Genomic DNA, 14685 nt, shown 5'->3' on the forward strand with positions numbered 1-14685 from the left:
TTAGAATTTTCAACAACGGAAGATTTAATTGGTTAAATTAAACAGTAACTGATACAGTACAAGAGTTAAAACATTTAATAGAGAACATTTTGAAGATCCACATTACACTCCCGATTCCACCTCCACCACCTCAGCGACTGTGCTGAACCCAAGAGCCTGGGGCAGCAACAACAACCGGGGGCCATGTTCTCTCTGCAGGAGGATTCCATTCTCTTGGTCGAGTCCGGCTGGGACCTCCAACGTCTCAGAGTTCAAGGGGAGCAGCAGGGTCGGGTGGCTCTGAGCTTCACACAACTCAGAATTCCCTGAGAAGTCAGCAATCAATATCCTTTCTGAGCTCTCAGCCCCCTCGCTTGTATCCATCAACTGCACCAGTACCAGAGTGTGCTCGGGCTCAGTGTCCATCACCGGATCTGCACTAGGACCAGTAGCCACGGACTTCTGCCCCTCGTGTCTGTGGCTGCGAAGATGGCGCTTCAGACTATGCTGCAGCGTATAGCCCATCCCGCACACGTGGCAGCGGAACGGCTTCTCCTCCAGGTGGGATTTTAAGTGCCGCCGGAGCTTGGTGGCAACTGGGTAGGATTTCCCACAGTACTGGCACAGATATGGGCGCTCCCCGGTATGTAGCCGCTCATGGGCACGCAGTGTATGAGGGTCCTTTAACGATTTGCCGCAGACGGTACACAGATGCATTTCCCCCGTGTGCATGATCAGATGGCGTTTTAGCTCAGGCTGCTGTGGGAATGCATCTCCGCAGTACTGGCATTTATAAGGCTTCTCACCGGTGTGAAGACGCTGGTGGATCCGTAAATTCCCTTTGTGACGGAATGCGCTGCCGCAGTGCGAACACGTGTACGGCTTCTCTCCAGTGTGCACAAGCATGTGATTTCGCAGAGAGCAACTATTCGCCAGTTGCTTACTGCACACGCTGCACTCAAGAGGAGTTCTCATTTCACTACTACCTGGTGTGCAATAATTCTTGCGGTGAATGCGCAGGGTTGGTCGGCGAGCAAAGCTCTTCCCACAGTCGTCGCAGCTGTAGGGCCGCAGACCCGTGTGCAGTACAGAGTGCTCTTTCAGGTCGCGCTGCGTGCCGTACGCTTTATCACAAAGAGAACATTTGAAGGGACGTAGTCCTTGGTGACCTAAGAGGTGGGCTTTGAAGCTCTCCTCCGAGCAGTACGCCTTCCCACACTCCGTGCATAGGAACGGCTTGAGTCCGCTATGGATAAAACTGTGTCTCTTTAGGTGACCCAGCTGGAAAAAGCTTTTGTTGCAATCCGGACAACTGAATCTGCGTTCCGATTGTTCTTTCAGTTTTGCCCCCTTATTCTCAGTCTCGCTCTTCGTACTTTTGTGAACATAATTTGGTTCCCCATTTTCCCGCCTGGATATCTTAGACTGTTTGTCGTCTTTTATCCCTGGTGTAAGAGAGTGCCTCCGCTTGGCAGCTTTCCGTAGGCTTGTTCTCCGTTCATGGTCAACTGACATGTTTGCATCTACAACCCTTGTTCCGTCAACTCCTGGTTTACTCTTTGTTCCCGGTAAAGTATCTGTTCTCTCCATCTGATGCTCTGTTTTCTTGGTTTTATTGTTTACCTGACAAACTCCACTGGTCCCATTTGTAGGAACATTTGAATTTTGGACCTGCAGCTTCTTGATCCCTATTACAGGACAGGTATTTTTGGAGCTCTCAGTGGTTTCCTCTTCGTTTACATCCTTCATGTTAGCATCACCCGTAGACTCTACAAGAAATAAGACATTGTAAAAAGATAAGCAGTCATCACTTGCGACAAAAGCACCAATAGCTCGTTCACTGTGGTTAAATTCTTGAATTCTGGCTGTCAGAGAATTCTGGGAATGAAGTTCAATCACAGCTGAAGAGCTACCAGTTGTCCTCCTAAAACAAATGAAGTACATTCTACTTCCACGTCACCATTTAGTAGCAGACAGTTCATGTGATGAATATTTGTATTTATAAACTTCAATCCATTTGTCTACCTCCTAAACAATTATATACTTTCCCTGCTTCATGCTCCAAAGAAAAACAGTTTTATAAACTTTGTGTTCATTCTTCTCAGTTCCTTTTTATTGACTATATTAATTCAGTGCTTCAAACACGCAGGTTTAGTGCCTATATACAGAATATTCATGTCTATATTTAGCAAAGGGGATGCTCCATGCTCTCATTTCCCAACCTGAGTTATGTGTACCCTGCAGGGAACCTCAGATGTATTAAAGGGGTACTTCACTCTGATAATATCTCTTAAATACACAAAGGAGGATCATGTTAATTTTGAAATAATTTGACTTTTTACATATTTAAACATATTCATTTTTAAAGCATTTGTACTTTCGGATGGTTGGACTTGTGCACAAACTTTTATATTATCGGATTGATCTATGAACCAGGTTATATTGTAAGAAATATAATATTTTGTCTGTATGGAAAAATATGAGCTGAACGGACAAACGATAAGAGGTTTATTCCATACACTTAAACCATTATTATTATTTTATTTAAATATTATCTGTCAATAAAATTACTATTTTGTATTACATTTTTGATGCAGAATTTAATAATATTTAATATTGAAGTAGCAGTGATTTCTCAGATTATGGCTGGGCTATAACTAGGTATGACATCATCATGGGTTGTACCTGCAGGTAACTTGGAGTGCCGCATTCGGTACCAGGATGATCCAAGGTACCGAAAAAGCACAGAGTTAGATATAACTACTCGTATATACCTTCAGATATCCTTTATTCACATATGGCCGGAAAAAATCACTTCCTAATTGAGTAACTTTCATCACATTGTAAGACGTCAAAGCATAAAAGCAGTAAGACTGGAAAACAGACCTGTAGTCTGGCTGGCAGCGGCCTGTGCGGACCTTGTCGCCTCGGTAGACATGTTTGGTGAGACATTCTCAAGCAGACCCGCATTGATGGACAACTTTGCTCCTTCAGGTTCTGCAGTGATTGGTGATGCGGCTTCCTCTTGTTCTGCTGTGACTGCCGACGACGCGGTCGTCTCTAATTCAGGTGTCCCTGCTGAGGAAGGCCCCATGGGCTGTGGTGTCAAAACTAATACTTCAGGCTGCGGGGCTATAAAAGGTGATTTATCCCCCCCTAAGATCTCTTTGGTATGCTGAGGCAGTCGGTCACCGCTCGCCTCTGCTACTAACTGCAGATGGACTTTGGAAGTGGAGTCACTCACTGGAACTGCTCCCTTCCGGGGCTCTGTGATCCCGCCAGGATCCTCTGAGCATATTCTGTGTTCCTCTAGTGGAAAGAGCAGCTCGGAACCTGGAGGAATAGAGGCGATAACCTGGAGATGGACACTTCCACCAAGCCTGCATAATTTCACATTCTTCTGCTTTGCACTCCTCCTGACAAACCTGCAAAGCATCACATGGTGAATTGAAGCACCAGATATCTTACCCAACATGCATAAATTACCCAATTTTCTTTTCATTACAGAGACACTACCATGGAAAAAAATGGATATACAAATGTAAATATAAAATGTTACCAATGTCTCAATGATTTATACAATTTCATTTCATGCGTGGGTTTCCTCCTGGTGCTCCGGTTTCCTCCCACAATCCAAAAACATACTAGTAGGTTAATTGGCTGCTATCAAATTGACCCTAGTCTGTCTGTCTCTCTGTCTGTCTGTGTGTGTATGTTAGGGAATTTAGACTGTAAGCTCCAATGGGGCAGGGACTGATGTGAATGAGTTCTCTGTACAGCGCTGCGGAATTAGTGGCGCTATATAAATAAATGATGATGATGATAATTGTGGCTGCAGTTCCATCAGATTTCCACCAGGGGAGCTAGGGTTCACTTTTTGATCTCCATTCTCTCACTTAGCCGTGATCTGGCCACCAAGGTTATATACATTATTATTTAATTAGCAATAATACTAAGCACTTACTGTAACCAGGATAGCGAAAGAACTCTGGGATTGAGGGAAAGCAACTGCAGCCACAGTTTCAACAGCAAAAACAATACAAAATGTTAATTGATGACCACATTGTGTAGACTATAGGACACGCCTTTAATAGCGTCTTCAAAAGTGAGTTTGTCTATCGTTCCGGAGCCAATTCCTTCCCCCACTATTGCCTTCGCAGACTCATTGCTCTGCCTGTCTGCAGAATTAGACAAGTGGAGGAGAGTTCGGCAGGAGAAGGAAGCAGCCTACTTTGGAACTATACAGTGCTTCTGCCAATTATGTATCTGAAACTAAACTAAATATAATTTTAGTCTGATGTGTTCTGAAGGTTGTGTGTGAACATAACCTTTATATATACACAACTAAATGATAGCGTCCTTTCAAAACCACTTTCCAGTTTGGGATATACACTAGATATCTGCCACACTGATTAGACACATAAGTCAACATTGAATGGTTTTGTACCAGAAGAGACTTCAGCGCCACCCATGTCACATGAGACATATCTGCCTGCTCCCTTATTTGACATCGACTTTCAAGCTGAATTAACCAGGAGGTAAATGTATCAAGCTGAAAGTTTTCCGGTGGGGTTGAAAAACCAATCAGATTCTAGCTATCATTTATTTAGTACATTCTACAAAATGATAGCTAGAATCCGATTGGTTGCTATAGGCAACATCTCCACTTTTCAAACCCGCCGCAAAACTCTCAGCTTGATACGTTTACCCCCCGATCTCAATTTAAATGAATAAAAAGGCTTTTACATCAAATAATTAACTGAGCTGAGTTTAATTCCGTCTGTGGTAAATTCAGAAGTACATAAAGTCTCCTGGATGAAATGGGTCAACACCACAAACTTTTGTGTATGGCAAACCATCAGGAAAAATGTTTAAAACTAAAATATAGTTTTGTTCCCAGATCCAATAACTGCATCCGACCGGACAAAACGTACTGTATTTAATATTGCTACAAGGAATAACTAGTTTTACATGGGCAGAATCATGCTATGTATAACGATCTCTTAGCTCCTGTGTGTGAGATGTAAGAGTGTTTGTAATAGATAATATTTGTATCATATAGTCCTGTAATGTAATGTAACTGACTTTAGCATTACTCGATCTTTCTTATAAGTACTAGCATGTTTTTGAATACTTACAGACACAGAACCAATGATTTTATCCAATATATCATTATAGCGCATGGGGAATAATCTAATGAGGACACTGATGTGCTGTTATATAATAATATATTGCGGATTATGCTGGTGCTATATAAATAAATGTTAATAATAGTGACATTGTCACTTATTTCCAATTTTAAGAATACTGTTACAAGTAATCTATTGGGTACAATAATATTGCACCTATATTATCCGTTGTAGTTATGTTCTGCTACATATATGATGATGTCACATTTGATACAAATACGAATTTATTAAAGAATGTATCGAGTGATGTTCAGAATGTTATAAAATACATCATATGCCATGAAAATCTGAAAAACATTGTATACAACGAACGTATGTAAAATAATTCTGACCAACATATGATATGATATACAGAAGTCTACTATCTTTGTGGGTTAAACATATATTTCTCAGAATACAACCTATCACTAGGATCCAGGGCAGCACTAAAGAATGAAGCATTTTGTGGTCTGGACCAATACTTATAAGAGAAAGCTTCAGGTAAGTCACTGGTGTACTGATGCACTGTAATAAATACTATTACAGCCCACAATATGACTGCGGTCACCTTGTGTAGGGGATGGGTACACTAAATGATGGATACATAATGTGCAATATACCACAATACACCACAGCAGAGGAGTTGAACTATCATTAGATCATACATACCTCAACCACCTAAGTTCAGTCTCTGCAAACAATGAGACGAGACCTTCCTGTAAAGACATATTAAAGAACAGAGAATGAACTCAGAGTGCTGATAGAAAGAGCCTAGAGATGTAGATTTATCAAACCTTCTAAAGATTTAAAAGTGGAGGTGTTGCACGTAACGACCAATCAGATTCCAGCTATCATTTATCAAGGATATTCTAGGAAATGATAACTAGGAACCGACTGGTAGCTATGGACAACACCTCCACTTTTCAGTTCGAGAAGGTTTTGATAAATCTAGCTCTAAGAGGTGCTTAACCCACTGCTTACCTCACTATCTGACAGTCTCTCCTCAGAACCAGGGCTGCGGGGTGGAAGAAAACAACCGATGGGCAAATACTCCCCAACACACCACAATCCCAAACCCTCCTCCTGTGTAAGAGAGGGACCCAAGGCCAGACCACGAGGGAGGCTACGCAAAGCCTGGCAGACAGCATCCTGTGTGTCTTCCACAGGCCAAGAGGAGATTGATGAATTCATACAACCTGTACAGAGACAATGTCTGTAAGTACATATACTCAAACACATGCTATACCAGCAGTTTAAGTCTAAACCTAACATAGAACTTGACCCACTAAGAAAAAGCATATTGTAGCTTTCACAGATGTACATTAAAAGTTCCCCAAAATGAAGACAGGAGTTAAGATGGTTGATGTATTATACCACAGTGCATACTATCATCCTCTGTTTTAAGCAATAGAGGCTCCCTCCTTAAGTTTACTAAAATAAGCAAGGCTCATTTACAAAACTTTAAAAGAAATTAATGATTTTCAAACATTGTTACTCATTTTCTGCTCCCTTCTGGTTGAAAACAAGATTTCAAATAATCAGCTTCTCTGCAGCAATAAGGATAATGTAGAGGTGTTAACCAAAGCAACCAATCAGATTCTAGCTATCATTTATCTGGTAGTCTAAAAATGATCGCTACAATTTGATTGGTTGCAATGGATAACACCTCCACTTTCCCTTTTAGAAGGCTTGATAAATCTACCCCAAACAGTTAAATATTTTACAAAGAGCTGTCAGCCAAGTTCTATTGTAGTAAACAGGGAAGGAAGTGGGATTGGAGAGCTCAGAGTAGACACATGAAACCTCTTGTACACAAGAGGCAGAAAAACAAAGCTAATTAGTATTTATTTATTTATTGGGTGATGTGCATTATGAGCCAATTTTTTTTCCTGTAGAGATCTGTTTTTAAATAATTTCTTAAAGCACTCCACAGCACAGGGCAGTTAATGTCACAAGGTTGGTGTCCAGGTCTATTGATAACAAATACCCAATATTAATCATATTGGATCTCAAGTGTTCGCTGTAAATCCAGCTAGAAAATGCAATTTTGTAAATTGGCAAATGGGTCACATCCTAGCTCATCTGTAAATTGCAGGGTTAAAACAAAGTTACCAGTATTTTTTCTGCAGCATGCAAAGCGTGACAGTATTTTCCCATCATGTAAAAAAATTGCATTGCAGCACGGTTTGTCCAGGTTGAAATTTGAACCGTTTATCTAGAGTTGTCCTTAAATCTAAATGAGGCACTTTGCCCCAAGTGTCTTGCTGAGATCTTATGTTGCAACAATACTTGCAACAACTACTGAAAAGTAAATGAAATACCTGCCCAGGCTTGCACTATAAAACTAGTGTACCGATCCTGCAGCCATAACAGATAATAGCTAGCCTTATCTTTCCATATAATGGAAACATCATCATCATTTATTTATATAGCGCCACGAATTCCGCAGCGCTGCACAGAGAACTCATTCACATCAGTCCTTGCCCCATTGGAGCTTACAGTCTAAATTCCCTACTGTAGACACACACACACACACACACAGATAGACAGACACTAGGGTCAATTTTGATAGCAGCCAATTAACCTACCTGTATGTTTTTGGAGTATGGTTGCCTCTCCGCGCCTGAAGTCTGAGGACCAATGCAACCAGGAAAGCTAAATAATATTGGAGTGAGATACTACATTACTATTATATAAATCAGCTGAGAGAGAAGTTTAGAATTAATTTCTGTAATTATATATAATATTGATAAATGTTAACATTCATTTGGGAAGGTTAGATTTATCTACACAAACTTTAGGAGATTTGTGCGGACATTGAACAGTAACTATGGCCCAATACATTAGGCAACCTTACATTTACCATGGAGTTTACATTAATTTATGGGTTAAAATAGTTTGTGAATGAACAGGTTTGTTTACTCTATACATCATCATTTCATTTGTAAATATATATTATTATATTTTTTATTTGTCCAGTTTTTATTCCTGTAAATGTGTGCTCTATATGCAATTCTCAGTATCAATTCTGATTCTGCCTCTATATGCTGGATATATTTCTTAGTTTCTGTTCTTCTTCTGCATGAATGGGCAACAGCCATAAATCCACTTCCCTACCTGTATATTGGCTCTAATTGTCAGTATTTGCTCTCTGTATGAATGGAAGGCAGCACACTATAATTTCCTTTAATCAACATCCTGGGTGCACTTGTGGGTGTAGGTTTATGTTGTTCTTCATGCCTGGATGACTGCATGGCTTATAATCAGATGGGTAGGAAGGACAGTATTATGGTTATTAGACAAATAACAGAACACAGAGTCCACATTATATACAGAATGGACTTCTGGGCTTCCCAGCTGTTGTGGAACTACATCTCCCAGCATGCCATAACATCTAGATGATTCTGTGACCTGTAGATCCATAGTCACATGTCATTTATCTCTGTTATGTTATTGGACATTATACTAAGGCCAGTAATCTCTCTGGATGCAGTTCTCTCTCTTTTACTATATATATATATATATATATATATATATATATATATATATATATACATACATACATAGCATACATACACACACACACACACAGTTCTCTCTGTATATAGCAATCTGTGTGTATACGGGGGTCTCTCTTTGTATGCATCTCTCTCTGTGTATACAGGGTCTCTTTGTATGCAGTCCCCTCTCTCGCTCTCTGTATACAGGTTTTTTTTCTGCAGTCCCCTCTCTCTGTATACAGGGTCTCTCTTTGTATGCAGTCTTCTCTCAATCTCTGTATACAGTAATTCCTGTGTATACAGGCCTCTCTCTGTATACAGGTCTCCATATGCAGTCCCTTCTTTTTATATACCGATCTCCCTCTCTCTGTATACAGTAATCTCTTTATATGCAGCCCCCCCTCTCTCTGTATACAGTAATCTCTGTGTATACAAAGTCTCTCTTTGTATGTAGTCCCCTTTCTCCGTATACAGTAATATGTGTATACAGGGTCTCTCTTTGAATGCAGTCCCCTCTCAATCTCTGTATATAGTAATTTCTGTGTATACAGGGTCTCTACTTGTGTGCAGTCCTCTCTCTCCATATACAGTTCGCTCTGCTTGCAGTCCCCTCTCTTTCTCTCTGTATATAGGTCACTTTGTATACAGTCCCCTCTCTCTCTGTATATAGTAATCTCTCTGTATATACAGATCTCTTTGTATGCAGTCCCCCTCTCTGTGTGTGTGTGTGTGTGTGTGTGTGTGTGTGTGTACAGTTCTCTCTTTATATGCAGTCCCCATGTGTGTGTGTGTATACAGTTCTCTCTTTATATGCAGTCGCCTCTCTCTCTGTATATAGTAATCACTCTGTATATACAGGTCTCCTTGTATGCAGTCCCTGTGTGTGGGTGTGTGGGTGTACAGTTCTCTCTTTGTATGCAGTCCCCTCTCTCTGTGTATACAGTTCTCTCTGTATATGCAGTCCCCTCTCTCTCTGTATATAGTAATCACTCTGTATATATAGGTCACTTTGTATACAGTCCCCTCCCTCTCTGTATATAGTAATCTCTCTGTATATACAGATCTCTTTGTATGCAGTCCCTGTGTGTGTATACAGTTCTCTCTTTATATGCAGTCCCCTCTCTCTCTGTATATAGTAATCACTCTGTATATACAGGTCTCTTTGCATGCAGCCCCCTCTCTCTGTGTACACACAGGTCGCTGATAACTGACCTGCCCGCTCCCAGCTCACACACCTTCCAGCAGCCTCACAACAGGAAGTAAACATCCGGCTTAAGCAGTCTGCGGCTCGCGTCGGAAATGTCCCCTCAGAAAAGATGTTCTACAGGAAACATATTAAGAGCACATTAGTTCCGCATAAACAATAAATCAATAACATGATGGAGTTATAGAACAAGTCGTGTGGTATTATTACACCTTACAAGCTGCTGCCGGCGAGCGGCTGCTCCCCCGTACTATGCGCCTCGGGCAGTTTTGCTGCTAAACTCCAGAGAGGAATGTCACATAGGAAGACTACAACTCCCAGAGGGCATTGCGAGCCGCCCGCAGAGTGACGTCACGCCGATGGGAGCTCTCAGGACCAGAGTAGTAGTGACAGTGGGAGGGCTCGGTTGCTATGGCGACCTGGTTTCCCTTTCCGCCCAGGACCCGGATATTGGTGTGTGTTGGTGAGGAGACGGGAGCGCTGTCATATACACCCGGGAGCCGCGGCTGGAGGTGAGAGGGGGTGGGTGTGACGTCACCTGTCACATGACTGGGGTCAGTGCTGCCCCGAGCAGGGGCTTCTATACCCCCTGAGGGAGGGTGGTAGAAAGTTATCCCGATGCCTGTGACCCGGATCATTATAGGTGTCTGCCCTGTATAGAGCTCTGCAGTGCAGGATGTGTCTCATCCTAGGGACAGTCAGGGGGTCCTGGAAATGTCCCTATTCCCTCCTACTGACCAGCAGTAGAACAGTGCTATATGTTATACTATAAATGTTATTACAATAAGTCATAGAAAATATTGATGTGATTGCTTTACTACAGGGTTACAACTTGCATCTTGCAGGAAGTATTATGTCTTCCTGTACAATACTCTGCATTCTGTTCTCTTCCACCACCTCCTCCCCCCTCCAGGGGACTAACATAATTGGATGGGTGTGTGACGGTGGTGTGGTTATGTAGCCTGGTGAAAGGAGTAGGACAGTGGATTCCAAACTTTTTCAGTTCAAAGCACCCTTAGGGTCTCTAAAAGTTTTACAAGGCACCCCTAAGCACAAATAATTACCAAGTAGCCCCCCACCTTGCTTACCACTGGCCCTGGCCGAGGCACCCCTGTGAGATCTCTGAGGCACCACAGGGAGCCTAGGTGCACAGTTTGGAAACCGCTGGAGTAGGATACTTAAGCTGGGTACACACTACACAGTTTTCATCTAATAATAGGCTAAATCAGGCGACATACAACCGCTCGTTCAAAAGTGGGGTCAGTGTGTGCAGTGACACGATCGTCGAAAGTCTGCCCAAATGGACGATTGTCGCCTCATTTGGTTGGTCGTACCGTTTAATATTTTCGTTCCAATCTCGTTTCCGTTGTGTAGTGTGTATAAACTTCCGACCGGTCCACAACAGTGAGTACGAAATTACAGTCATTGCTCACGACAACATGGCTGTAAAAAGTCGCTAAAGGGACGTCCTCTCTTCCCTTTATCGTCCTAAACAAGGCTAGTGTGTATGCAGTCCATGGACCGAGCGATCGGACCATCGATCGCATGTAAAATCGATCGGCATAAAAAGTTGGTGGAAAATTCTGTAGTGTGTACCCAGCTTTAGAAAGTATGTAGTGTTCTTGTAATAATAATTATTATTAAGTTATAAAACAGTGTGGTAGGTTTGTTAACTTCCAGAATAGATAGGCAGGACAGTGATGACTGCAAAGGAAAGCCAATGTTTATGGAATTGTATGTTGTTTGTTTATTAATGTGAGCTGCTAACCAGTGAAACTACTAAATAAATGTCTGTTGTAAATAAGTCTCTGCCAATAGGATAGTTTTGTCAGTAACTTTGTGTGAAGGGCAGAATTTTCTCAGAAATATGCATCAACCAGCGATGGAGTAAGCCACTCTACTGATTACCAAACAAGGCATTGTAATTAGAGTATTACTACATGTTGTTTTTTTTTAAAGCTGAGTTTATGTATACTGTAGCATTTGAATCTTAATATTTGTTTGTTGTAAGGATTGCAAAAAATGCACTGCAAGTAATAACTAGAATTTTGTTGTTGTGCAGATTATGACACTAACCCAAACAAAGGAATTATGTAAAAACCTTATCAAGCCATTTAATAAATTAGGGCACTTTTACATGTATGTGGGATCCTTTGTGTCCGCTAGGGGCACACAATTGTGTACGGATGTCTGTTTCCCAGCTGGTTGTGGATTTTTATATTTCTATATCTTATTTTCTCCTTCTGCTCTGTATCTTTCATTGCCTTAGATCAGGCCTGTCCAACCTGTGGCCCTCCAGGTGTTATGAACCTGCAAGCCCCAGCATGCTTTCCAGGTAGACAACCAGCCGATAGCTGGAAGGGCATGCTGGGACTTGTAGTTTCACAATACCTGGAGGGCCACAGGTTGGACGGGCTTGCCTTAGATGTTTGAAACTAATTCACTACTAGTGCTATGATTAATGTGGCTGTTGAATGGCTTAAAAGAGTTTGAGTAGCAATGTAGTGACTCCTATCAGTGGGTTTACGGATAGGAGACATGGGGGAAGATTTACTAAAACTTCTAAAAATGAACAGTGGATTTGTTGCCCACAGCAACCATTCATATTCTAGCTATCATTTTCTAGCAAGTACTAGGTAAATGATGGCTAGAATCTAATTGGCTGCTATGGGCAAAAGATCCACTGTTCCTTTTTAGAAAAGCTTTTGTAAATCTACCCCATGATGTGCATGGGACAAAATGCTCCTTTGTAGAGAAATTAATTCTAAGCTCTATTAAATTATTTAATATTATATTATTTTGTTTGTTTACAGCAAAGCTGCTGTGCATGTCATGTTGTTTTTTGTATTTTTTTGTATAATCTGTTTGTCTGTCCATGGATCATATACCACAAATAGATTTTTCCACCCCAATAACACCTATTGTTACAATATAGTGTGGGCAGCACAGTGGCCTAGTGGTTAGCCCTTCTGCCTCACAGCACTGGGGTCATGAGTTCGATTCCTGACCATGGGCTTATCTTTGTGGAGTTTGTAAGTTCTCCCTGTGTTTGCATGGGTTTTCTCTGGATGCTCCGGTTTCCTCCCACACTCCAAAAACATACTGGTGGTTAATTTGCTGCTATCAAAATTGACCCTAGTCCCTCTCTGTCGGCGGCCTGTCTCCCCTCTCTGTCGGCGGCCTGTCTCCGTGTGTGTGTCTATATTAGGGCATTTAGACTGTAAGCTCCAATGGGGCAGGGATTGATGTGAATGAGTTCTCTGTACAGCGCTGCGGAATTATTGGCGCTATATAAATAAATGATGATATGATGGTACTCTCAGCATGTCACTAGTGAACCTCTGTGACAGGTCTTCTCTTATTGAATAAAGGGCTTTTTAAAGCTTTAAAAAGGTCCACCTGTCATTAGAGCACCATTTTGCACCTTACCTGCTACTCCACTTCTCACTGGGGTACAGCGTTGTGCAGGGGGGCAGAAGTGATTAGCATGCTGGCCGGACTGTTTAGCATGCTAGTTGGGTTGATTAGCATGCTAATCAGACCGTCTAGCATGTTAATTTCCTGAGCCATGGTGCCATTGCTGGGTATATAGGGACGGGTGGGGAGAATTGCACCATACTTTGAATTGCCTGGTCTTGACCACAAAGGCGGGCCCTGTCTGTTTGAGACTGTAGACTTTCAGTTCCTGGTATTCAATCTATCGAAAACATTCCATATATTTTTATAGCTGCTGTCTATGAGAAAACCGCAGCAAGTTGCTGGTTTGTTCTCATGCCCAGTCCCAGTCTCTATGGAAACTAGCTCTGTTCTCGTCTAGAGAACCCTAGTTATCAAATGCCTGAAAGAGGTAAAAGTCCTTGCACAAAAAAAAAAATAACAGAGTGCTTTTTAAGGCTTGCATTATCAGTTGAGAGTTGACTAATTCACCACCTTCTTTGTACACACGCCAGCCCTGGGCATTGTGCCAATACATCTTTTTTTTAAAGGTATCTTTGGGCTTCTGCTCCTGATGCGTGTGTGCTTGTCATGCTTGGATGGATGGCAGAATAATGATCTGGATTATGTCCACTGCTATTAGAGAGGGAGTTTGCGAATGATCCTTTTATTGCCTGACTACGTGAGGGAATGAGGCACTGCTGTATCTTGCCACATCACCCACCCCTCATCACCTCCCCCCCCCCCCCTCCATAATGGTTTAGCTGTTGTTTGTACAAGCTGTTATTTTTCCATCATCCATGACAAATGTTTCTGAAGACGCACAACAAAGTCTGTTGCAAACGGTTCTTGTAAGCTTCTGATTGTTAGAAGTAGAAGCGTTTTGATAAGCGTCAGATATCCAGCTATCTGTTTCAATTTTTTTATGGTGGAAATACATCTGTGAGCAGTAGACAAGACAAGTTATTGGTTCCATTTCAGTGATTTTTTATTTATTTAGTTTTTAGTAATGGCCTATAGTTTTGTTGTGTAGTAGAACATACACCACAACAATGTCCAAAAACAACATTAATTGGCTTTTTGCAGAAAGTGCAGTTGTCACTGGCTTCTAAAGTCAGGCTACTAGAACTTCATACAGCAGATCCATGTTTCAGAGGGGAATATGATTACCGGAACCTGCGTAAAGGCAAAGGCTGTGAATTTACGCCTTCTTTTTGCCAGCAATCATCATCATCCAAGGTGTATCCTGAATGTTTATTTTGGACTGTTGTTCCGTCTTTGTTTCTTTGTTCCTCACGCCCATCTGTATCCTGTTGTATACATCCAAGAAGCCTCTGCATAATGCACAACTATCTTACGCAAGATACTGCAAAACCTTTAATTCATACACTCATCTCTG

At 41.7% G+C, this 14685-nt stretch overlaps 2 protein-coding genes across 6 annotated transcripts in view; one reads left to right on the forward strand and one right to left on the reverse strand.

Moving 5' to 3' along the window:
* Window positions 1-10121, reverse strand: ZNF408 (zinc finger protein 408). 4 transcript variants are annotated; one of them, XM_075188187.1, is made up of 6 exons: window positions 10064-10121; window positions 9860-9968; window positions 6129-6343; window positions 5817-5863; window positions 2866-3404; window positions 1-1748 (listed from the first exon to the last, which is right to left on the reverse strand). In XM_075188187.1, the coding sequence occupies exons 2-6, from the start codon at window positions 9912-9914 to the stop codon at window positions 103-105; spliced, it is 2502 nt and encodes an 833-aa protein (XP_075044288.1). In that variant the 5' UTR covers window positions 9915-9968; window positions 10064-10121; the 3' UTR covers window positions 1-102. The 4 variants fall into 4 exon arrangements, with proteins under 4 accessions (XP_075044288.1, XP_075044289.1, XP_075044290.1 ...); XM_075188188.1 differs by lacking the exon at window positions 10064-10121 and adding an exon at window positions 7736-7802 and having other exon boundaries at window positions 9860-9949; XM_075188189.1 differs by lacking the exon at window positions 10064-10121 and adding an exon at window positions 7736-7802 and having other exon boundaries at window positions 9883-9907.
* A 112-nt stretch (window positions 10122-10233) lies between these two features.
* ARHGAP1 (Rho GTPase activating protein 1) overlaps window positions 10234-14685 on the forward strand; it is a 39789-nt gene continuing 35337 nt past the window's right edge. For both annotated transcript variants that reach the window (XR_012679456.1, XM_075188191.1), the window contains exon 1: window positions 10234-10363. The gene's annotated coding sequence lies outside the window, so the exon portion shown is untranslated. The remainder of the gene's footprint in view (window positions 10364-14685) is intronic.

This window comes from Mixophyes fleayi, chromosome 10 (genome assembly GCF_038048845.1).
Source record: "Mixophyes fleayi isolate aMixFle1 chromosome 10, aMixFle1.hap1, whole genome shotgun sequence".
Classification (NCBI taxonomy): domain Eukaryota; kingdom Metazoa; phylum Chordata; class Amphibia; order Anura; family Limnodynastidae; genus Mixophyes; species Mixophyes fleayi.

Bases quoted from the DNA above. Each gene is read 5' to 3' on its own strand.
- ZNF408 (XM_075188187.1), bottom strand. From the start codon at position 9,914: ATGTTTACTTCCTGTTGTGAGGCTGCTGGAAGGTGTGTGAGCTGGGAG. The intron at 5,864-6,128 runs GTAAGCAGTGGG...ATGTCTTTACAG, and splicing joins AGAGACTGTCAGATAGTGAG to GAAGGTCTCGTCTCATTGTT. The intron at 1,749-2,865 runs GTCTGTTTTCCA...TATTTCTTGTAG, and splicing joins CGCTGCCAGCCAGACTACAG to AGTCTACGGGTGATGCTAAC.